We start from the raw sequence: 23,596 nt of genomic DNA on the forward strand, positions 1-23,596 counted from the left end.
TCTATTTAGGATGTTCTGGTAGATGCATAAGGAAAAGAAATAAAATAAATAAAAAAGTTATGCTACTAGATTTTCATAATAAGTATAATCTGGAAATATAATGGAACACGACTAGGGTATATGAACAATTAAAAGATAGAAAGAAGCTTGTGAGGTATATGTATAAAATCTACCTTTGTTCTTGTTGATTGAAATTGAATTCTATTTTTTTTATTTTTTGCAGATTTTATATTTGTTCCAGTAATTTTAGCTTTTAATTCGAAGGTCAACAATGTCAGCTTCATATCCTGAGGTAATTTTTTATTGTGTAATGTGTATGTTGGTAACAACTCAATATGTTAATTAATTGAGAAAAATATTAAAATAACATAAACTGATTAATTATCTTTGTTATCACAGGATGTTCAAAGTAGCGAGCCAGGATTTACCAGTGCTACTCCATCCACTTTTGAATCAGTCAGATCTTCAGGACAGTTAGAGTCAATGCCGCCTCCACAGCAGCAATCGCAGCCACAAACTCAGACGCAGACGCAACCACCATCGCTGCCGCCACTGCCGCCGCACAGTGATCAGAACAATGAAGGAACTAGATCTAAGAGGAGGAGAGGCAAAGCAAATGTTGCTAATGAGTCACCTAATCCTAGCCAATCTGAGGAACAAGGTACAGGTAACACTAAAAAACCTGTTAGACCTAGATCTTGGACTTGGGAGCATTTTAAAAAAGATGATAGTGGTCCCAAACCTAGGGCTATATGTAAGTGGTGTGGAGCATCTTATGCGGCTGATTCACATAAAAATGGTACTAGCAATCTTAAAAGTCACTTGTTGAGTCAATGTAGAAAATTTCCAAAAGATTCACTTGATCCCACTCAAAAAACACTTGTTATGCAGCAACTTAAAAAAGAAGAAGGAAATGGGCTGGGTAATTGTTTGACTTCTGTATCATTTGATCCTGATTTATGTAGACAAGCTCTTACTAGAATGATAATCATAGATGAGTTGCCTTTTAGATTTGTTGAAGGGGAGGGATTTCGTTATTTCATGAGTGTTTTACAGCCAAAACTCCATATTCCGGGCAGAATTTCAGTTGCTAGGGATTGTTGGAACTTGTTCATGAATGAAAAACATAAATTGAAGAGTGTCTTTGTAAACTCAAATCAAAGTGTGTGTTTGACCACTGATTGTTGGACTTCTGTACAAAATCTAAACTATCTTTGTCTCACTGCACATTTTATTGATCAAGATTGGAAGTTGCAAAAGAGAATTCTTAACTTTTGTCTCATCAAGAATCATAAAGGTGAAACAATTGGTAGGAAGATAGAAAAATGTCTTTTGAATTGGGGAATAAGTAGAGTCTTTAGCATCACGGTTGATAATGCTAGTTCAAATGATGTTGCCATTTGTTACTTGAAAGGTAGAATGGAAGATTGGAATTCACATCCTTTAAAAGGTGAACATTTGCATGTTAGGTGTTGTGCTCATATCTTGAACTTGGTGGTGAATGATGGTTTGAAGGATATGCATTCTTCAATTAGTAAAATTAGAAATGCTGTTAGATATGTCCGTGCTTCTCCTAGTCGTATGGATAGGTTTAAAAGTTGCATTAAAGAGGCTAGGATCCAAGACTGCTCTTGTGTGCAATTAGATGTCCCCACTAGATGGAATTCCACTTACATAATGCTTGATAGTGCTTTAAAATTCCAAAAGGCCTTCAAGAGATTAAGTGAGAGGGATGCTGAGTTTGTAATGATGCAAGGGGGCATTCCAAAGAATGAAGATTGGGATAATGCAAGATGTTTTGTGAGGTTTTTGAAGATTTTTTCTGATGTAACCAAAAAAGTCTCGGGTTCTACATTTGTGACTTCTTCTTCATATTTTCATCACTTTTGTTCAATTCTTAGTTCTTTGAAGACTTGGGCTGATAGTAATGACATACTACTTAAGGGTATGGCTACAAAAATGAAGGCTAAGCATGATAAATATTGGGGTAACTTAAGGAACATGAATATGATGATTTTTGTTGCTGTGGTACTTGACCCTAGATACAAGATTAAGTTTGTTGAGTGGAGTTTTCAAAGGTTGTTTGAGAAGGAGGATGCTGATTTCTTATGTGGTAAGGTGAAGGAAGTATTCAATGACTTGTTTAACAGCTATAGGGTTGCTCTCAATAGTGATCAAGCATACCAATCTGCACAACACAGCCAAGATGTGGATATGGATGATAGTGCCTTTGATGATGTTCGCTTTGCGGCAGCATTTGAAAATGATGTACAAGCAAGTGAGAGTGTCAACACAAATGAAGTGGATTTATATCTCATGGAGTCCTTGGAGAAACCAGTTGATCCAAGTAGTTTTGATATTTTAACTTGGTGGAAAGTGAGCTCTAACAATTACAAATATCCTGTTTTAAGTCAAATTGCGAGGGATATTCTAGCTATGCCGGTGTCAACGGTTGCTTCTGAATCCGCCTTTAGCACGGGAGGTAGAGTGCTTAATCAATATAGGAGCTCTCTTACTCCAAAAACTGTTGAAGCTTTGATTTGTGCACAAAATTGGTTTCGAGCCAATTCATTGCCAATTGACCTTGAGGAGTCTTTTGAAGAATTTGAAAAACTTGAGAAAGGTAATGCTCTTTAATATTATGTTTTATTTTATCTTCACATAGTGATTAACTTTACTATTTGATAATATGTTTAACTTACTAATATTTATTTTATTACATTTTATTGTAGAACTTGAGCCAATTCCTCAACTAATAGATGAAGAAGGCTCTGGTGATGAATCTGATTAGTGATCAGTGCTTCAGCTTTCAGTTTGGAGTTCTTTATGTTATGTTTTTATTAAGACTTTTCTATGTTATTTAATTTTGTGTTGTTGAGACTTGTTTAGTTATTTTGATGCTGAAGAATTATTATTTTATCAATACTTGTTGAATATGTTAGATTGTTGGGCAATTGGACATGTTAGTTTATAATGTTTTATGGAATTTTTGTTTTATTATTACGTTGAATTGTGTTTTATTATTATAATGGATTATTGGACAGGTTATATAACTTTATAAATTAAGTTATTATTTTGTATTTAAAAAACCGCGGATCCAAACCGATCCAAACCGCTTGTAATCGGATCGGATCAGATCGGATTTCCAAAAAATGTTCATCCAATCCAAACCGCACCGCACATAAATTAAGTGTTCGGATCGGATGACTTTTTCCTTCAAAACCGAACCAAACCGCACCGCGAACACCCCATTCAACTCACTAATCTATCTAAATAAATATAAAAAAAATTAAATTTGGTCTTATATATATATTAATTTACTCAAATAATCAATATATTAATTGTATGTGTTGACATTTTAATTAAAGTGATAAATAAATTTTTAGAAACTTACATTTCAAACATATTAATCTCGAAAAAAAATACTAACAAAATTTTTAACGATAACAAATATATATAAGTTTTCAACAAATTATTGATATTTTTTTGTTTGTAGACTAATTTATCAAAATATAAATTATTAAAGATTTATTTGTCACTTGATTCTTTTAATTATTATTTTCTTTGCATTAATAAACATATTTTTGGTACAAGCAGCAATAAAAATTTATCTATAAAATATGCACACTTCACTGAGTTGTCGTATTCACAGACACTTCTTGGATACCATATTCATTAACACTTGTTCAATATTTTTCAGATATATTTAAACATATCTAAATATTATCAGGTACCAACGTGTTTAACCTTATTTTTAATATATATTTTTAAAATAAATTTAAAAATAATATATATAATTATTTATTAAAATAAAAAATATTTTAAATATTTTATATAATTAAAATAAAATATTAAAAATAATTTAAAATTTGATTTATATTTAATATCAATAAAATATTAAAATATTATTATAATTTACTTAAAAATATTTTATATATTTTATATATATGTATTTTTTTATCTTATAAAATTTGAAACCGTATCTAGTGTATGTCAGTGTTGGTATCCATGCATTATTATACAAATTTATACATAATTCAAGGCAACAAAAAATATGATTAAATGAAATGACCATGTTACCCCTACATTAGAGCACAAGACAGACACACGCCAAGTCTTTTCTCTGCAATAGTGTGCATTGCATGCTGAAAATGTTTTCCCTCCCTCTCTCTATAAATACCCAACGCACCTCTCTCTCTTTCTTCAAACCAACCACACCCTCACTCACTGAGTCAGCGAGTCAGAGGCTCAGAGTCCCTATCCACCAATGGGCGTGAATTCCACCACCACCGTCAACAAAATCCAATCGGAATTACCGATGTCAGTGGTATCTTCGCCGTTGGAGATCCACAACGTGCGGTTGCCGCCGCGGCGAAGCACCTCACAGAAGCTGAGGCAGAGGCTCTCAGACATATTCTTCCCAGACGATCCACTTCACCGGTTCAAGAACCAACCGTCATGGCTGGTGAAGCTCATGCTCGGTGTTCAGTGCATGTTCCCTATCTTCCAGTGGGGCCCAACCTATAACCTTTCCCTTTTTCGTTCTGACGTCATCTCTGGCCTCACCATTGCTAGTCTCGCCATTCCTCAGGTTGCTAGTCCTTCAATACTTCTTTTTCTTTTATTAAGAATCATTTTTTTATGGAAAAGTTCAAGTAAATCATTTCACTAGGTGTGCGGATAGTAATTCTAATAGTAAGATTTAGGTGGATAATTTGAAAGTGTAGTGTGTTTTGATTTGATTGTTGGTTGTTTATATTGTTCAAAAAGATTATTAGTTATCTAACATTATCTTTTTTTATGTATTATTAAAAAATTTAAGATAAAAGCTCAAATAGAGTCACGTGAATTTAATAGTTGAGAATGATCAATTTTGTATGAAAATAGCTGCATATAAATTTTCACAAAATTTTTTTTTTCAAATGTATTGATGTTAGTTCTTGTGAGCAGGGAATCAGCTATGCTAAGCTTGCAAACCTGCCACCTATTATTGGATTATGTGAGTATCCTCTGTTTAATTTCTTCATGCATGTATTGAGATCAACAACATTTTTAATGTGAATGTTATGAATATTATTGCTCAATGTTGATGCATGCAGATTCAAGTTTTGTGCCACCATTGATATATTCCCTGCTTGGAAGCTCTAAACATCTTGGTGTTGGTCCAGTCTCAATTGCATCTTTGGTGATGGGATCAATGTTAAGTGAAACAGTTTCTTATACACAAGATCCAATTCTTTATCTCAAATTGGCTTTCACTGCCACTTTCTTTGCTGGTGTCTTCCAATCTTCTTTGGGAATATTAAGGTATGCTTCCTTTTTTTTAAAATAAAATTTATGCACTAATGTATTGTTTAAGATGTATTAATCTCAGTGTCATGAATGGGAAGAAGAAGAATAATTTGAAAGTAAAGTAATGGTTGGTGGAAGTGGAATCAAATATTTTTGTTAATATATTAATAATTAATAATAAGTGACTCATTTTTTCATTGGTTAGAATAATTAACTTTTTAATTAAACAATTTTTTATGGTTGAAAACAGGTTAGGATTTGTGATTGATTTTCTGTCAAAGGCAACACTGGTAGGATTCATGGCTGGTGCAGCCATAATTGTATCTTTGCAGCAGCTGAAAGGGTTGCTTGGAATAGTGCACTTCACCAGCAAGATGCAAATAATTCCAGTATTAGCCTCGGTTTTCAAACAAAAAGAGGAGGTATCTATTTTCATATTTCACATCTTAGTCAATTTGTATTTACTACCGAATTAATTTATTCTCAAAAAAAAAATTTGTTACTAAGGTTTAGGGTTTAATATTAGAGATATAAATATTTAAAATTTAACTGAAATTTAGTCAAAATTAAATTGAATATGATAAAATAATATTTTTTATATCTATATATATATTGGTTGGCGAAAACTTATGCAAAGACGTTTAAATCTTCTTTGAATAAAGAGGTTTTGTCTATTTAATAGATTATTATGTACTAGAATTTTGATATGCGGCATAAATTAAAAGTGTTATTTTATTAAAAGGTGTTGTTATATTTTTAAAATTATTAATTTGACTCTAATATAAATTTTTTACTTTATTTAGAATTTAAATTTTTTAACAAAAATTTTATTAGAAGATTGTTTTATTTCGAAGAAAAAATTTTCCACCACCATGGACTTTTGAAACATTCTGAAAGCACTGGTTTGTGTTTCGGGGTGGTGGTGCACTGATTCTATTTTAAGATAAGAATTAATTAACATTGTCATGAAATTGCTCGCCGAATGCAAGTATTTTTTATTATTATATTATAAAAGATTATAAATATATACTATATAGAATCGGATTCGAAAATTAAAAAACAAAAAAAAACAGAGTATCATTTCCTAATTCAATCATTAGTGGAACAGTAATGCAATCAGAAATCAGTCATCACTTTCAAATGGAACTAAAAAAGAAGGAAAAAGCTCCATTTTATAATAAATAATAATGGAATAGTATGAAATTTAAGAAAATAATAAATAATATAAGTTTTTAAAATATTGAGTAAACTTTGTAGAGTTACCTACTTAAATTTCGACTATGCAACATGTACGCTAAAATCAGCCACTAAAATTAGTTACGAGTATAAAATACATGTTGGAGTACAAATATAAATTGAAAATAAATTAAATCACACATGGTTTTTACACAAATATATTGGTAGGTAGCTGATTTTATTGGCTGATTTTAGTGTACAAATAGTATTTTTACTAAATTTATATGAATCAAAATCAATCAACAAAAAGAAAGTCATTCCAAAATAAAAAGTAATTTTAAAAAAATAGATGAATTTACATATTTGTCCTTGCGATGATTGTGCAGTGGTCATGGCAAACTATTGTACTGGGATTTGGCTTCTTGGCCTTCCTCCTGATAACAAGACACATTGTAAGATTCTCTCTATATTGCATGCTTACATATTATTATATTAATATTATTGTTCTTTAATTGGGAAATTAATCTGCTTCTTAACATCTGAAAATTTTCATTGATTGTGACAGAGCTTAAGGAAGCCAAACTTATTCTGGGTTTCAGCAGCTGCTCCATTGGCATCAGTTATTCTTTCAACAATTTTAGTCTTTCTCCTAAGAAACAAGGCTCATGGAATTGCAATTGTAAGAAAATACACTATACATTGAGATATATTATTTGTACTCATTCTGTTTAGTATATCAGACTAAGAGGTTTTTGTTTTCGACTCAGTATAGGAGACAAAATAAGTACACAACATTTTTTTTTTCTCTTGGTATAATAATTTTTCTTCTTAATAACTCTTTAATGTCTATTTTTATCTTACAGATTGGTGAATTGCCAAAAGGCCTTAATCCACCATCATCAAACATGTTATTCTTTAGTGGCCCTTATTTGGCTCTTGCTATCAAAACTGGAATTGTTACTGGGATCTTGTCTCTAACTGTAAGATTTACTGAACCTAGAAACATTATTATTATTATTCACAGAATATTTTACTAAAATTGCATATTTTACATAGGGTTATTAGGATGATGAACACAGAGATTATTAACTTGTGTAAGTATTAATTCTTTCAGGAAGGAATTGCAGTTGGAAGAACATTTGCTGCACTTAAGAATTACCAGGTGGATGGAAACAAAGAAATGATGGCAATTGGTATCATGAACATAGCTGGCTCTTGTTCTTCATGCTATGTCACAACAGGTAATGATTCTTCTCTCACTTGTCCATGTTTACTAACATTGATTTCTAGACAAAAAGTGATTCTGTTTGATACAGTGACTATTGATTAGCATAAAAATTGAACTACAAAATACACTCTGATTTGCAGGATCCTTTTCGCGATCGGCTGTTAACTATAATGCTGGAGCACAGACAGCAGTCTCAAATATAATCATGGCTTCAGCAGTTCTTGTGACTCTTCTGTTTCTAATGCCACTATTCTATTACACGCCAAACGTCGTCTTAGCAGCGATTATCATCACTGCTGTGATTGGCCTAATAGATTACCAAGCTTCATATAAGCTATGGAAGGTTGACAAGCTTGATTTCTTGGCCTGCATGTGCTCCTTTTTCGGAGTTCTGTTCATCTCAGTGCCTTTAGGCCTTAGTATTGCGGTATGCCAATAATTCATTGACCTGTTAGATATATTCCGTTTGATAAATTCATCCGAATTCTCATAGACACTGCCTTAATACAAATGAAAATGATAGATGTTTGGGAGAATTTGTCAAACATAGTACAATTTTCAACTATCAGCATTGCAATTTTTCAAGCAGTAATGCTATGTGATCAATGGCAATTAACTTTGTCAAAATCTTCATTCAGGTGGCAATATCAGTGTTCAAGATATTGCTTCATGTCTCAAGACCAAACACATTGGTGTTGGGGAATATACCAGGGACAACAATATTCCACAATGTAAACCAGTATAGAGAAGCTCTTAGAATCCCTTCATTCCTCATTTTGGCTGTTGAGTCTCCCATCTACTTTGCCAATTCAACTTACCTTCAAGAAAGGTTAGATAAGGAAATATGTATATTTTCATTGCTATTTTGTGAGTTTATTCTACATGATTCCAAATGATCCAGAACTTTTCTTGCTACAGGATTTTGAGATGGGTTAGAGAAGAGGAAGAGCATATCAAAGCAAACAATGGAAGTAAATTGGAGTGCATAATTTTGGACATGACAGGTAAATATTTCATTTTACTTGCAAAATTTACCTTCAAATTTTGTTGGGTGTTTACTTTTAGATGTTCAAATAACTTCACCTTACAGCATAATTTGTTAATCAAGCTTTTGAATAATTCCACTTAACAATATTTTTATTTATTTTGCAGCTGTGACAGCCATAGACACAAGTGGGATAGACACTTTATGTGAACTTAGAAAGATGCTGGAGAAAAGATCACTTCAGGTATAGATACTAATTTGCAACACATTCAAAGGCCTAAAAGAATTGTCTCAATTTGTTATTATAATTATTTTTCCCAATAACCTTTTAACATTTTATAATTTGTTCAATGCAGCTGGTGTTGGCAAATCCAGTTGGAAGTGTGATGGAAAAGTTGCATCAATCAAACATTTTGGATTCCTTTGGTTTGAAAGGAGTGTATCTCACAGTTGCTGAAGCTGTGGCTGACATTTCATCCTCTTGGAAAGCACAACCTTGATGATTTACCTTAAAAAAATGAATTCATAGGACACAACAAGAAAGAGATGTTATAACTAACACCTTTCTCCAACTTTTGGCCTAACCCTTCGGAAGTTTCATTTTGCCTACTTGAGAGAGAGTTCATGGAACATTTAAGGCCTAGTTTCATTCTAAGAGGGTCCTTTTACCAACTATTTTTGCTTTTTGTCCATTTTTATCTTTTGCTAGAGGCAAAAAGAATCAAAGCGAGATATGTTTTGATGACTTTATTCCTGCGGATATTTTAATGAAAGAACCAACAAAGAATTGGAGACTTGGTCTTTGACTCTTCCACCAAACTTTTTGAGTCACAATATTGTTGCTTGATGTGACTATATTCTTTCTTTTCCCTACCACAACTCAAATTCAAGTTCAAAGTCAGAGCTACTAGACTAGTATTCGTTCGCCGGCAATAATCCTACTCTCGCCACCGTGAACGGACTAGTCGCGAGAGGTTGGAACAATTAGCACGAGATCATAAGTTCAAATCTGATTCCTTTCGATGTACAAATGTCGATGCCAATGTGCATTATAAATCACATGCCAAACATATGAGAAAGTGATTATCAGAAGAGGGAAAGAGGCAACACCATGGAATTCAAACGTGGATACTGGATATGATGTGTTTTGGTTAAAGAATGAACAAACAATAGAAAGAAACTCCTATATCCTCCCATGGTGTAGTTACTCATTTCAACCTAGAAGACCACTAACAACCACTATAATTTCGATATTTGATCTTTGGATGATCGATTATGATATCTCGAGACCCAATACAGGCATGTTTGATTCAGTTGATTTGGATCTTCCAAGGGCGGTTATAAAAGTAAGAAGTGATAGATCAATCACCTGAATAACTATCAAAATCCCATCAAAATCATCCAAGGGTAATAATTCTTCACTTTCTCACTTTAGAGAAACATAATCTCCGCGTGGAGGTTGTTATGAGAACTCGGTCTGTCCACATTCCACAACCGATTTCTGATGAAGTGTTTCATGCAGTGCTAAAAGCAATGAGCTGGGAGATCTTGATGACCTTGACCTGCATATATATTCTTCTCTACACAGTGCTTTTATTATTATTTAGAATCTAGGTGTCAAACACTGTCTCTTTGAACCATTTAAGTATGAGATGTTTAGATTTCTTTCTAAAATCTATTTGGAATGTTATACTGCTATTGTAACCTGGAAGCCACAAAGTAACAATGTTGCAATTGCTCTAATGTTCACCCTCTATTTGACACGATTTCACAATAATCAAGCTTGAAAAAAAAAGAAAAAGAAAAAGAGGACAACATTGTGAGCCTAAAACTTTATCCATCTTGTTCTCGTGGATATTCAAATTTTTCGAATTCCCAGCTATTCCCTCCATTCCTTTGTATCTTGTACTTTTATTTTTTAGTACATCTTTAGATTAATATATCTAAAGAATTGCAAAAGTCTCCAAATAAAGAGGAAAGGAAGGAGCATCACAATTATAAAACTATAACTACTCTAAGAGATTCATTCTGCATTCTCATAGAACAACTCCATTAAAAGTAATGGCACATTTAACATATATTTGCAAGATTGAAACAGGTCTCAGAACTCATAAGCAGGGTGACACGAATAGAAGCCCTATCGACTAAACACATCACCTCACCTTAACTGAAACTAAAAAGGGGGGGAGAAACAAGAACTTACATTACGGATTTCAGAAATTTCTGAAGAATGATGTACCTATACTCATTGGTTATCTAGGTTTGAACTCTCTGTGGCAACTAAAGAATAGAAATGAAATGAAGATCCTTCAGTGGCATGATAGAAATATGAACTTTGCAGGGCTTAGTCTTGCTGATTGCCAGATGTATAGAAACAAAAGCTGTCACGATCATGTGATGTAACTCCTTTCTTAAATTCATTACTCAAGTAACTTCAGCTAATCAAACATCTGCAATGAATGTATGAATAAAATTAAAGGACTAGCCAACCAATTAAAACAAAAAAAAAAAGTATAAGAAAAAAGAAAATTCATAATTAACAAATGGTGTCCACAGATAAACAGATCTTCAAATCGCACATGCTCAGTTAATCAGCAAATAAACATAGTTTAGAGAGGAAGCTTACTTGAACGATATCGTGTTATAGGTATCTCCCGGAGTTCACGCCTGATGCACAGATATTCACCTAGTAAAGCCATCGCTGCAAGTCCCGTACCATTCACAATCCACCATGTTATAGAAGAGGGCCAGCCTCCATATACAATGCATATGAAAAGATGAATGATGTAGAGAGTGGCTGAAAAATCCAAGCACTTTTTTGCTCTTTCAATCAAATAAAGCATATATATGGCCCTGCTTTAAACAATAGTGATGTAACTTGTAAGTAACACATAAATCGACTACTTTATAGCTAACAAATGCCTCCCTTGTTTCCCTCTTACTGCACAAAATAATCACCAAAAAGAAAGCAAGAAATTCACCTACGTGTTTTCTGTTTCTTTCAAAATACTCAAATAAATCACAACCAACCTAAGGATATGAGAACAAACATTTTCAAAAATCCAGCTTTAATTATGCTGTATTTCTGACTCAGCAATAATTTGAATAAAGATAAAAGATATATATAAAATTGAATCCAACCTTGATATTTGCAAATGAGTAAACTACAATCCAAATATTTGGAGCTACAAGCAGAGAGTGATAAATCATAACACAACCATAAATGAACATGATGTGCTATCAATAACGGCTAATTACAAATTCGAGCATCAAAATATATATAAACTGTTTAGTGCCATTATGATGGAGCAGAACAATTACCCTGCAACTGAGCTGATCAGAATCGCAGCAATAACACACCAACCGGTAACCGTGGAGGTAGTGATGGTAGCATAGTCAAAGAAATACACTAGGCTCAGCCGAGACACGCGAGTTCCAACAAGCAAGGACAATAAGATTCCCAGAGTTATATAGTACAAGCATTGCAGACACACAATCTGAGCAACAATGAGCCAAGGATCCCATACCACCGCACCATAGAACATGGTGCTTGTTTGAATAAGCTTATTTTGTTTCAAAACAATTAACAATAAGAAGAATAATAACAACAATTACTACTACTCAGAAAACTTTTCAAAAAAAATCCTCCAAAAAAAATGCCAAAAATTCCTTAAGCAAATCAAAACCCCAAAATTCTCAAACTTTCTCTGCTTAAGCCATCACCCAGACATACACAATTGCTCAAAACTCAACAATTGAACCCAAACCAGTCGTCATTCGTCAGAACTTATCATACACCATTTCTCCGAAATCAGCTTAGAACCCTCAAATCAAGGTTGCCACGTTGAAATGGTGCTCCCGTTCGCACTCAGATCTGGATGCTGAAAACTGTTACAACGAAAAAATAAAAGATAAAAAGACAAAACCAAAAAGAGAAACCCTAATTTAAAACAGTTCGGGATCAACGAGAATTGCACGGAACTGAAAACACGAATGGGATGAAGATTCATACTTTGTTGCAGGAATCGAATGAAGAAGGAGATATGTAGATTCGGACTTTTGCGAGGATTCACCGGAAAAATTCGGTTCTTTTGTAATATGAAAATGGAGGAGAGAGAATTGTGAGTGGCTTTTGGTTTCTCCGGCGATGGCGAGAGATCAGAATTTTGGAGGAGAAGAAACTGCAGATATGAGGGAATAAGCGTAACGTGAAGTTCTGAAACAATGTGTCGTTTTGGTTCGATAATTCGTCGTTTTGGGGGTTGTTACTTGTGTTTTCTAATTATGCTAAATTCCATTTAACCATGAAAGAAAAAGAAAAATAAAAAAAGGAAGCTGAATTCTCTGTTAATTGTTTAGTAAAAGGTATTTCAAGCTAAACTCTTTGTTAATTTAATCTAATTACTAGGTTATCAACTATTTTACTCTAAGTTATAAGTTATTTAAAAATGAAATAAATATTTTCTTTTTAATAACAGTGTGTATTTTCTTAAGTTGAATTTCTTTAAAAAAAAAAAGAAAGAAAATCGACCCCTTTGAAGTTTGAATAGAATTTTCCCAGCCTTGAGATTTCTCTTTCAAAATTTAACACAACTATCTATTTGGAGTTTAAAATTAAATTCAAGATTCTTAATTAAGCTAACAGAGACCAAATAATATGTATCAATCTGAATTTTATAAGTAAATAAAACACAGAAACCTTGCATCCAAATGACCGCATAGCGCAGTGGATTAGCGCGTTTGACTTCGGATCAAAAGGTCGTGGGTTCGACTCCCACTGTGGTCGCTTCTTTTATATTGTTGCTCTTCTTTTTTAACAGTTCCTATTCCTATTCCTATTATTTCTCTAAGTGTGATCCTATCCTCTTTTATATTGTTGCTCTTCTTTTTTAACAGTTACTATTCGTCTATTCCTATTCCTATTATTTCTCTCTGTGTGATCCTATCCACCCTTTCTTTCGTTGTCTCTAGTTACTTCTACAAATACATTCAATAATACTCAGTAAGAAATAAAGAATGCAACTCAGTTTCCACTTTCCCGCATTCAACTCAACTAATAACTACACTCCAAAAACAACACTACACAAGATTTGTCTAATATGAAAAGCAATCTTCCTAAACAGCCAAAAGAATCATCAGAAGCATCCATACCATACACCATTCTCACAAAAACTGACTGTTTAGAAATCTCCTTAATATGGTAAAAAAAGTTTGGAGGTGTTCAGGTAATCAGGTTCTCTATCTGATCATTGGGAATTAGTCTTTCTTTTTCTGCTACTCTTTCTAGCACTAACAGTGACCTTCTTTTCACCTTCATCCTTTGGCACTTGCTCATCTCCAGTAGCAACGTTACTTTCCTTTTCAGCCTTTGACGTTCGCTTATTCACAGTAGGGACCTTGCTTTCACCTTCATCTTTCGACGGTTGCTTATTCAGAGTGGCAACCCTGCTCTTCAACAGCAATATCTGACCTTTGCTTAAAGCCAATTGCTCCTGAAATTTCTTCCCTTTGTTCTCCAGGTTATCTCTTTCTATGCCAAGTTTCTTGATGAGGGATTGGGCGTCTTTCATGTTCTCTTCGGCCACTTTGGATGCATTTCTTTGCTCCTGAAGGGACTTGATAAGCGTCTCTTTCTCGTTTTCAAGGCTAGAAATGATGGAATTAGCCCTCTCTAGTTGCTTGTTGAGGACCATTGCCTTTTGGTTGACTTCCTCTAATGAAGTTGTTACCTGCACCAGGTCCACCTCAAGAAATCTTCGTGCCTCTTTTTCATTTGAGGCTTGCTTCTCCAAAGCCTCTATTTCTTTGTTCAAAGAAGCAACTAGCTTTTTCTCTTCTTTCAAATCCTCGATGGTGGTCTCAGCCCTCTTGTAGATTTCAGTCACTTGTCGTTCTAGGCTTTCACGGTTTTCAAGAGCAGATGCCAGTTCCTGGGACTTACTTTGCAGCTCTGCTTGTGTTTTCTTCAAATGTTCCATCGTCTTTCTAAGCTCATTGGTTAGCATTTGGATCTCTTGTGTTGCTTTCTCGAGGTTCCTCTGTAGTGACTCGTCAACTTCAGTGAGTTCAGATGAAAGGTTTGACACCTCAGCCTCAAGTCTTTTTTGCAATTTGTTTGACTCATTCAGTTGTTTCTCCAATACTGAAGCCTCTTCTCTCGATTTTTCAAGATCCGCTTGCGTGGTTTGTAGTTCAGACTGCAGACTGTTAACTTTCTCAGATTCTTTCTCCAAAGACTCCTTTAAATGTTGTCTTTCTAGAGATAAATTGGCAATGTCAAGCTGGTTTGCGGTTGCTGTATCGGACACAAGTTGAAGCTGTTCCTTTAGCTGATGAAGCTCCTCCTCTCTTTCTCTTAAAAGCTTCGCAGCCTTATTTTCGGAAGTATCAGAAGTAAACTTTAGGTCGTTATATGCCTTCTCCATGTCAACATACTTCCTCCTTGAATCATCATTCTCATGAGTTAAGGCACTAACTTTTGAATTAAGTTCATTTGCCAAAGAATCCTTAGCTTCTAGTTCCTTTCGGCTTTTCAGCAGTTCATCATTCAACTCTTGAATCTGCAGTTGAGCATTGGATAAGTCATCCTTAGTTTTCGCGTAGGTCGAAGTCAAATTCATCAATTCTGACTCCTTTTCTGCAAGGGTCAACACAAGATTCTGAAGACCAGCTTCTTTTTCCTTGAGGTCTGAATTCAGCATATTAATTCTCTGCTCTAAAGTTTCAGTAGAGTCCACCTTTTCTTTCAACTTCTCTTCTAGGTCCTTTTTCTCTGCACTAGTCTTCGAAAGTATAGTTTCAAGGCTGTCAATTTGAAGCTTCAGCTCCTCAACCAATTTTTTCTCACCCTTTACCTCTTGTCCCAACAGGATGATGGTACTTTCTGCAGAACTAAGTTTACTTATCAAAGCTTGCTCCTCCTTCTTTGCTTTCCCAAGTTGCTTGGTTCGTTCCTCCTCTTCCTCCAGTAACTTGAATTCGTAGGTATTCTTCAAAGACACAATCAGTTCTTCCTTCTCCTTCAGTTTGCTGTTCATCTGTGCATATTAACAAGCAAAATATATGGCTTAGAAACTCATAAACTGAACTAAAACACATCCTAATAGCGATTTAACCGAAATATAAGCAAATTAGTTGAAAAAAAAAACTAACAATGTTTCTTCCATTAATAAGAAAAAGAAGGAAATGAAATCTTGGGGAAAATGCCACATCCTCTTATTTACATGTTTGCAGCATAAATACGAAAGCTTAGATAATACAAATATAGAAATTAGGCAAATTAAAAAATGGTTCAGCCATCTACATCCATGTATGAGAAAGAGGTTAATTCTATCATGAACTGCATACAACATCATAATTCACAATACAACTTTTGATTTAAAAAAAAAAAAAAAGCAGAACACTACACTTCAAGTTTTGCATTGACAAAGCTGCATACTCTATCATGTTACAACTTTTAAGGACAATGTTGCAAACCCATCCTCAGAAACATACTCACAATTTCATCCCTCTCACTCGTGTCAAACAATTCCCTGAGGTAATTACAACTCAATAATTTTATACATCCCAATTAACTATTTTGACACTACCCCAATATCAATCCTTATCCACCAGGGGAATTCCCCATGTCCTATTATAGAAACATATATCTCACATATCTTCCATATCATGGTATTAGTTACATTCAAAATTCAAATCTATCACAAAGTAAAGGTTTAAAGAAGCTCACCAGATGTATTATTTCAAAAGCAGTTGTCTTTTCTTTCTTCGCCGCAGCATAGAGAGCAGCGAGAACACCCGAAGAAAGTATTCCGATTACATTCAAGAAAGCCACAACTGAATAGGATAGTGGTTTGTCGTTGCCAGGTGCTGTCTGTTGATAGAAGCTACGCAGTTTAGAAAATCTTGAACTATCCCAATGACAAAAAACCATAGCTAACAATTTACTATTCTCAATTTGTATCAAGAGCTTAAGTCACCTCTTCCTTCTGGATGTTCTCTAGTGTATTCCCCTCATCGTTTTCTTCTAAAATGTGAAACAACAAATATGCAAAATATAAGAATCCAACACGTTATGAAAAGATTAAAATGTAAAAATGATATATCCGCAATTGACATAAAAATAACTCAAGTCCTTGCAAGGAATCTACATCTACATACAATACACACTTTGAAGCAAGGACCAAAATTGTGCTTGATAATGCACGCTAGGGTTCCATAAAAGAAAGATGGAAAATGCTTTACATGGACACATAAACTCAAATTAACAAATCTATCTGCTAATACAGCACAAATCACAAGCATAAACGATGAAATCAATGAACAAATCAGCTATGGTCTACGGTGTGTGCTAAAAGCTGAAATGTGAAAAGCCAACTTTACATTACTTCCTCAAGTTAAAAAAAGAACGTAAAAATTATATTCAACAAGATCTTCTTCTCCTAAGCCAAGAACATTTCACCTTATCCAAGAACTGCAAATTTTCCTTCAGTACATAAGGTAAATGTTAAATAAAATATAAATAAATATATCAAGATTCCTCGCAATTGGCGTTATTAGATGACAATGATGAATGATGATTATCTACGAAGCTCGAAAGATGATACGAATGGTGAATGAAAGGATAAAGAAAAAGTAAGTTACCAAGAGCTGTGGCCTTGAAACGAAGAAGGGGAAGAACCGAGATTCCCATGAAGAAAAGCGTCCTCCTATTGGTGCATGAAACGACACCGTTTTGGTCTTGGTTTTGGCGCAAGCAGCACGATGCTCTGAACTTTGACTTGGAAGTGTGTGAATTTCTTGCCGAAGAAGAAGAAGAAGAGCGTAACGGCAAGGGTGGTAGTGGAGAATGCAAGAAGCTCCCCGCCACAAACCCCATGGCTGGTTTCTTGGATGCGTCTTTCTTCTAGAAGCTAACTAACTCAGAACTCAGAACTCAGAACTCGGAAGAAAGAAGCAAGAAGCGATCACGTTTTCTCTCAAGTATGAATCAGAATCGGTTATTTAGTTACCATGCTTCTTAATCAGTTCTCTAATCTTATATATATACACACTTTAATAAATAAATATCTTACCAATTTAGTTTTTTTTTTTAATTTTTTTTTTACAAAGAGGTATTTAGCTGAAGACTCCTCTCTCTATAAAATCTTCGTCTAGTCGGATAAGATTTATTCAAATTATTCTGTGAGTAAAAGAAATTAATATAAGAATATTTCATAAAAATATTTAATTATATAATATTTTTAATTACGATACAATAAAAATATTTTTAAACATCTATAATTGTGTGCTACTATCTCTTAAGTGGAATCAATAGATATTGAAGATCAGTCTTTTTAAGTAGTAAAAATAGAATCTACAATATAAAAATGGTCATAATTTACTTAACAAATTCTTGTTAAATTCAATTATATCTGTTTAGTATAAAAAATAGTCTTATTTTTTATTTTGGTAGGTTGGTTGAGATTTATAATTGACTTATTAAATGCATTAAAAAAAATAGTTTATTAGTTTCTCTAGTCAATAAAAGTTCTTTCTATTTGTACACGTTGCAACTGTTCCTTCTTTATTCTCTATTCTTCTTTCTTACTTCTCTCAAGCAATTTATTTTGAGTTTCTATAATAAAATAGAAGGCACTAATTTCCACACATGATAAATAACACAATAATTCTTATTTAAGTGAAACAAAAATGCTGAAAAAAAAATATTACATATATACAAAAAATTAATTATTAACTTAATTTATTTTTAAATATATAATTTATATAAATAACTAATTTACTAACTAATTCATACTTATGTGTAGCATAATCGTAATTGAAATTAATAATGCTCATAGTTCTGTGTTTTGGTACATTTTTAGTGTGTGTCCAAAGATTTAGATGCTTCAAATCAAATGGTACTTTTTACGGTATAAAGAGGAAGCCAAAAATCAAATCCTAAGGTCAATATTTTACCGCAAAGTATATATAATTTCTCATCACTACTTGTATGAAATTGGATTTTGTTACAAACTTTCAATTTTGAATTTTTCACGTGCCCTAATTGGGATCATCATTCTTTTTATATATAGTTTTGGCCATTGAAAACAGGACAAGTAAGCACATTGGCTTGGATAGCTTTATCCTTAATCCGTGAAGGTTGTGATGCCACCTCATATGCCAAAATGTTTTATGTAATACCACAGCATTATAAATACATTAAAAAAAATAATAGTTCATATAAAATATGAGGCATACTCTCACGTGTAATTATGTTTATGTAAAATTGATAGTTAAAAATTATTAGATAATTTAATAGATTTAATTAAATTATTATTTAATAATTATCGACTATCAATTTTCATAAAAATAACTAGATGCCAGTTTCTACTAAAATATAATCACTTTGTTTTCAACATATTTTTCCTTCACATACTGTTCTTTAATCGTTTTCTCATATATAAACAGTATATTAAAAGAAGCTTAACCTTGCTCTAATCTAAATACTAAGATTTAGAGTTTGTTAACTTCATGAAGAAATGTAATGATAAGATAAAACGTTATAGCAGTGAAGCAACATCTTTATAGTTTTTCTTCGTGTTTAATTTATTTTTTTCCCGTAGAAAGCTATATTTCATTATGATAAGAAAGATTCTATAGAAGATGTTGAAGGTCAAAACAACTAATAGACGAGATTCTCTAACAAAACAAAAACAAAAAAAAAGAGAATAAATAAACTTTGTCTGCAAGAGAAAAGGCAAAAGTTTAAAGAACGAATAAAAAATCTTGTAGTATCTCATTGATAAAACTAGTAATAATGTTTTAATTTTCCTAGATTCTAATATTGCTCTAGGTTGATTTTGGTGTTTCTAGTATATAAAACTTGATGAAATGATTGAGGAAACTCAAGTTTTAAAGACATAGGATTAAAAATAAAATAATCAATAAATTCTTGAAAATTTAAAATTTGGACAAATTAATTTGAAAAAATATTAATAAAATATTTTAGTATAACAGATATAAATATATTATTTTTAAATTAATTTTTATGATTAGAATAAAAAATTTTAATTCAAATACATTTATCTATATTTATTATTATAAAAAAATTATTAATATATTTTTTTAAAATTAATCTATTCAAAAACATGAATTTTTAGAAGTTTATTTGTCATAAAAATAATGACTGTGGTGCTGATCATGAACCATGAAGTTTGTGTTGAAGAATCGACATCAGGTGTATTACGACTGAAAATTTTGAATATTGAACATTAAATGGTAGAATGCCCCAAATTGAGATTTAGATCCTCTAAAGTTTAAATTTTACTTTAGATAGTAAAATGTAATCTTTCACCATTAATTTTATAGGTAGAATCAAGAATAAATATAAAAGAAAAATTATTTAAAGATAGCAAATCACATTTTACTCTCTAAAATAAAATTCAAACTTTAGACTATCTAAACCCCCAAAGTGGGACTAGGTGGAGTTATGCAGGAATATGGGCTACAGTTGGGCCAGAAGCCTGCACTTGGCCACATCAAGATTATATATATAAGGTTTATAATAAATAATGTAAGATAAATCAATTAGGATTGGTCGAGTGGTTAGCTTATTTGTCCGCTTAAATAAATATTAGAGGTTTAAATTTTGCTTTGTGTATACTGTAATTCATTGACCAGTGATAAACTTTTAAATAGAACTCAGATCCGTTGGGTTGAGAGATATCGTAAAAAAACCAAATAAAAAAATAGAATAAAATATAAATTTAATTTTTATTAAATTTATTATATATGTATAATAATTTTTAATTACATACTATAATATTTAATGATGCGAGTTGATCAAATTAGATTTAGCTTAAATCCATAACTATTAACATGATTCGTTGCAAATTGAATTATCAACTATATCCAAATGGATTAAATCATATTAAATATCTGCAAATAAAATTAATATTAAGTGTGGTGTATTTCGCATCCCACATTTCTTGCAATAATTAGAAAAAGACAAATATTAGAGGTTTGAATCCTGCTTTGTGTATATTGTAATTCATTGATCAGTGATAAACTTTTAAATAGAACTCAGATCCGTTGGGTTGAGAGATATCGTAAAAAAACCAAATAAAAAAATAGAATAAAATATAAATTTAATTTTTATTAAATTTATTATATATGTATAATAATTTTTAATTACATACTATAATATTTAATGATGCGAGTTGATCAAATTAGATTTAGTTTAAATCCATAACTATTAACATAATTCGTTGCAAATTGAATTATCAACTATATCCAAATGGATTAAATCATATTAAATATCTGCAAATAAAATTAATATTAAGTGTGGTGTATTTCGCATCCCACATTTCTTGCAATAATTAGAAAAAGACATGACTAATTTTGAGTGTGAGTAGTATTTTGCTAAAAAAATAAAGAAGAGTTTGATTTATAATCTATATTTTATTTTTAATACTTTTATTCATAAAATTTCACAAACAAAATGTAAAAAATAATAAATTCTGTTTAGTGTGTATTAAATTTTCATCCTCTCTATTCACCGAAAAAAAAATTCACCTTCTGTATTCACTTCTTTTGCATAAAATTTAAAAAACAAAAATTACTAGAAATGAAAAAAAAAAAAAAACTAAACGCTCAAAATCCCATTTTCTTTTCACTGTTCACCTCTCCACTCCCATTTCGTCTCTTCCTTCTTACAATCGACGACAGAAGCGGACGACGGAACCACTTCTCCGGTGACCTTCGACGGCGATAAGGTGATTCCTTAACTTTCTTTCGTTCGTTCATTTGTTTTTTAAAGTATTCATATAACGATAAAATGCAAGTGAATACACGTAGATGCAACACAGTGAAATTTTTTTATGGAAATTCAATCAATTACAGATTAAGAGTGGTACGTAACGCAATCGTTGGCGAAATTTGGAGTACGAAATCCACATTCTGTGCAATCATAGGGTTAGAATTCTGAATTTGCATAAATCTCCATGTATTTTTGTTTTTCATGTTGCTTTGGTTATATGTGTATATAGGTTTAGAATTTAGAATGCTTTGTAATTGTTTTTGGATGATAATTTCTTAGTTTGGGATGTAATGTTGAACAATTTAAGCTAATATGTTAAAGTTAATGCGTTTTCTCGTCTGAAATTTGAGATTATGCTTTTTGGTATTTTTTTTCACAGCATGGATGATCAAACTTTGCGAAACAAGAAGGAGAAAATTATTGCACTGTTCATTGTGCAGTTGCATATGCTGAATTGTCTTACCATGAAGGTCCTAATAACTTGTCTAGAATTGGTTGTAGAGCATTTCAAGAAGAAAAAGAAGAGAAGAAAGTTGAATCGTAGTAGTCAAATAGCAATGGCTTGGGATTCGGATTCGGATTCGGATTCAGATTCAAGTGTTGGTGAAGTAGAAGCTGAACATGAAGCTGATTCTCAGGTATATATATATATAATCAAATTGATTGAGAGAATCTCTGATTCTGTGGTTCAGATCCCTGTTTTTTTCCGGCTATCTTCTATCAAGTTGAATTTATTCTTTCTTGAACTTCTAGGTGCCTGAAATTGAGCATACATCTCAGGATGATACAGCTTCTTCTGCCTTTACAATCCAAGCAAACAAGAAAAGAAAAAGAGCTAACAATGGTGATGTAAATGTGCTCAACACAGTAAATGAAACAATCAACATGATCCATAGCTCTCAGGAGCAATTAACAAACGCTGTAAGTGAATTCATTTCTTGCTTCAAGCTTGAGAAAGAGCGATCCGAACGAGCACAGAATCTAAATTCACTCCTGAAAGGCATTGATGGTTTGAATGTTGAACAAAGGATGAGGGCTGCCGTTACCATTGTGATGAACAAGAACTTGCTTGACAGCATTTTCACAGTTGCACCAGAAGACAGATCTGAATTTGTCTCTGTGATTCTTAACCAGTCTTCTTAACTCCATGTTTTGGGCACAAAAGTGACTTGAATCAATGCTTTTTTTCATGAATTCATAGCTAGCCCTTACAGCGGGTTTGATTAGGTATTAGATTTGACATATCATACCTATGAAGTTTGTTTTTACTCCCCCAATATGTGGAAAGAACCCAAACATGAGTAAATGTTACAACAAATGAAAAAATGATTCAACTTAAATTAGGAAGCACAATTTTGTTGATAATAATGCACAAAGTACAATTTTCTATAGTATAAGGATCATGTTTTAATTGAAAATTTGATGAAATTTTATAGACTTAAATGCTTATATGTAGAACATGTTTGATTGGTTGTTGAATAATTTTCTGAGTTGAAATCATTGGAGGCATTTTAGAATAGTTATAATCTTATACTATATTCTTAAAAATATAAATGCCAACACGAAAATAACTTATTCCTAAATATATTGTTTAGAAATTATTTGAGCAAGAAACAGTAAAAGAGCTACAAAAGTTGAATTCTTCTTTTTGGTATATTGTGGCCAATGTACGTATCTTACTTGCAAATCACTGAAATGGGCCACTTTAGATGTGGGACACCCATTTAGAATGATTCGTTCTAAACATTGATATTAAAATATTAATCCATGACTAATAAAGAAAAATAATAATGACAATAATAAAAAAAAAATCCAAAACCAATTGATTGATGAATCGCCGCCGACCTAATAATTAATCAAATGTGTTGACTCCAATTAAGAAAATTGTTGATCCAAACAGTGTTAAATTAAAAATTAGATATAATATATTGGAATATGATATTATTCATGTATATTAAAATTTTTTATATAGTAATGTTAAAATTATTTTTATAAGTAATGTAAATTTTCAGATATTATTTTATTAATAAGTAATAACTGAAAAAATAATAAAATGAAATATAGCAAGTGTGAACACATGAGGCGTACATTAGCAGCAACTATTTTCTATCTATAT

The 23,596-nt window shown here is 32.2% G+C and overlaps 5 protein-coding genes, 1 long non-coding RNA gene and 1 other non-coding gene across 11 annotated transcripts; 5 read left to right on the top strand and 2 right to left on the bottom strand.

Annotated features, from left to right (window-relative positions):
• Nucleotides 1-271: 271 nt before the first annotated feature.
• Nucleotides 272-2,791, top strand: LOC140175408 (zinc finger BED domain-containing protein RICESLEEPER 2-like). Its single transcript, XM_072203754.1, has 3 exons — nt 272-292; nt 400-2,623; nt 2,733-2,791. Exons 1-3 carry the CDS (start codon nt 272-274, stop codon nt 2,789-2,791), a joined length of 2,304 nt encoding a protein of 767 aa, XP_072059855.1.
• Nucleotides 2,792-4,175: 1,384 nt separating this feature from the next.
• On the top strand, nt 4,176-9,477 carry LOC112709844 (probable sulfate transporter 3.4). The gene is made up of 13 exons (XM_025761826.3): nt 4,176-4,591; nt 4,951-4,999; nt 5,100-5,307; nt 5,543-5,714; nt 6,855-6,920; nt 7,034-7,147; nt 7,332-7,448; nt 7,583-7,709; nt 7,837-8,123; nt 8,335-8,525; nt 8,615-8,700; nt 8,849-8,925; nt 9,038-9,477. Exons 1-13 carry the CDS (start codon nt 4,268-4,270, stop codon nt 9,179-9,181), a joined length of 1,962 nt encoding a protein of 653 aa, XP_025617611.1. The 5' UTR covers nt 4,176-4,267; the 3' UTR covers nt 9,182-9,477.
• Nucleotides 9,478-10,676: 1,199 nt separating this feature from the next.
• On the bottom strand, nt 10,677-12,977 carry LOC112709846 (uncharacterized). Its single transcript, XM_025761828.2, has 4 exons — nt 12,694-12,977; nt 12,003-12,569; nt 11,308-11,534; nt 10,677-11,131 (listed from the first exon to the last, which is right to left on the bottom strand). Exons 2-4 carry the CDS (start codon nt 12,224-12,226, stop codon nt 11,124-11,126), a joined length of 459 nt encoding a protein of 152 aa, XP_025617613.1. The 5' UTR covers nt 12,227-12,569; nt 12,694-12,977; the 3' UTR covers nt 10,677-11,123.
• Nucleotides 12,978-13,393: 416 nt separating this feature from the next.
• TRNAR-UCG (transfer RNA arginine (anticodon UCG)) lies at nt 13,394-13,467 on the top strand. The gene has a single exon. It is a non-coding gene; the product is annotated as a tRNA-Arg (tRNA).
• Nucleotides 13,468-13,691: 224 nt separating this feature from the next.
• Nucleotides 13,692-17,698, bottom strand: LOC112709847 (MAR-binding filament-like protein 1). 2 transcript variants are annotated; one of them, XM_025761829.3, is made up of 4 exons: nt 17,325-17,698; nt 16,661-16,707; nt 16,411-16,554; nt 13,692-15,718 (listed from the first exon to the last, which is right to left on the bottom strand). In XM_025761829.3, exons 1-4 carry the CDS (start codon nt 17,557-17,559, stop codon nt 13,928-13,930), a joined length of 2,217 nt encoding a protein of 738 aa, XP_025617614.1. In that variant the 5' UTR covers nt 17,560-17,698; the 3' UTR covers nt 13,692-13,927. The 2 variants fall into 2 exon arrangements, with proteins under 2 accessions (XP_025617614.1, XP_025617615.1); XM_025761830.3 differs by having other exon boundaries at nt 16,661-16,704; nt 17,325-17,695.
• On the top strand, nt 15,228-17,762 carry LOC140175255 (uncharacterized). The gene is made up of 2 exons (XR_011865221.1): nt 15,228-15,367; nt 15,551-17,762. It is a non-coding gene; the product is annotated as an uncharacterized lncRNA (long non-coding RNA).
• Nucleotides 17,763-21,068: 3,306 nt separating this feature from the next.
• On the top strand, nt 21,069-22,820 carry LOC112709848 (uncharacterized). 4 transcript variants are annotated; one of them, XM_025761831.3, is made up of 4 exons: nt 21,294-21,436; nt 21,564-21,635; nt 21,860-22,118; nt 22,234-22,820. In XM_025761831.3, the coding sequence occupies exons 3-4, from the start codon at nt 21,861-21,863 to the stop codon at nt 22,621-22,623; spliced, it is 648 nt and encodes a 215-aa protein (XP_025617616.1). In that variant the 5' UTR covers nt 21,294-21,436; nt 21,564-21,635; nt 21,860; the 3' UTR covers nt 22,624-22,820. The 4 variants fall into 4 exon arrangements, with proteins under 4 accessions (XP_025617617.1, XP_025617620.1, XP_025617616.1 ...); XM_072202236.1 differs by having other exon boundaries at nt 21,296-21,436; nt 21,982-22,118; XM_025761832.3 differs by lacking the exon at nt 21,564-21,635 and having other exon boundaries at nt 21,069-21,436.
• The last annotated feature ends 776 nt before the right edge of the window (nt 22,821-23,596 follow it).

Source organism: Arachis hypogaea, chromosome 9, assembly GCF_003086295.3.
Source record: "Arachis hypogaea cultivar Tifrunner chromosome 9, arahy.Tifrunner.gnm2.J5K5, whole genome shotgun sequence".
In the NCBI taxonomy this organism is placed as follows: domain Eukaryota; kingdom Viridiplantae; phylum Streptophyta; class Magnoliopsida; order Fabales; family Fabaceae; genus Arachis; species Arachis hypogaea.

Bases quoted from the DNA above. Each gene is read 5' to 3' on its own strand.
- LOC140175408 (XM_072203754.1), top strand. From the start codon at position 272: ATGTCAGCTTCATATCCTGAG. The intron at 293-399 runs GTAATTTTTTAT...TTGTTATCACAG, and splicing joins TGTCAGCTTCATATCCTGAG to GATGTTCAAAGTAGCGAGCC. The intron at 2,624-2,732 runs GTAATGCTCTTT...ATTTTATTGTAG, and splicing joins ATTTGAAAAACTTGAGAAAG to AACTTGAGCCAATTCCTCAA.
- LOC112709844 (XM_025761826.3), top strand. From the start codon at position 4,268: ATGGGCGTGAATTCCACCACCACCGTCAACAAAATCCAATCGGAATTA. The intron at 5,308-5,542 runs GTATGCTTCCTT...GGTTGAAAACAG, and splicing joins TCTTCTTTGGGAATATTAAG to GTTAGGATTTGTGATTGATT. The intron at 7,449-7,582 runs GTAAGATTTACT...TAATTCTTTCAG, and splicing joins CTGGGATCTTGTCTCTAACT to GAAGGAATTGCAGTTGGAAG.
- LOC112709846 (XM_025761828.2), bottom strand. From the start codon at position 12,226: ATGTTCTATGGTGCGGTGGTATGGGATCCTTGGCTCATTGTTGCTCAG. The intron at 11,535-12,002 runs GTAATTGTTCTG...TGTTTAAAGCAG, and splicing joins CTGATCAGCTCAGTTGCAGG to GGCCATATATATGCTTTATT.
- LOC112709847 (XM_025761829.3), bottom strand. From the start codon at position 17,559: ATGGGGTTTGTGGCGGGGAGCTTCTTGCATTCTCCACTACCACCCTTG. The intron at 16,555-16,660 runs GTGACTTAAGCT...TTCTATCAACAG, and splicing joins AGAACATCCAGAAGGAAGAG to ACAGCACCTGGCAACGACAA. The intron at 15,719-16,410 runs GTGAGCTTCTTT...TAATATGCACAG, and splicing joins CTTTTGAAATAATACATCTG to ATGAACAGCAAACTGAAGGA.
- LOC112709848 (XM_025761832.3), top strand. From the start codon at position 21,861: ATGGATGATCAAACTTTGCGAAACAAGAAGGAGAAAATTATTGCACTG. The intron at 22,119-22,233 runs GTATATATATAT...TTGAACTTCTAG, and splicing joins AACATGAAGCTGATTCTCAG to GTGCCTGAAATTGAGCATAC.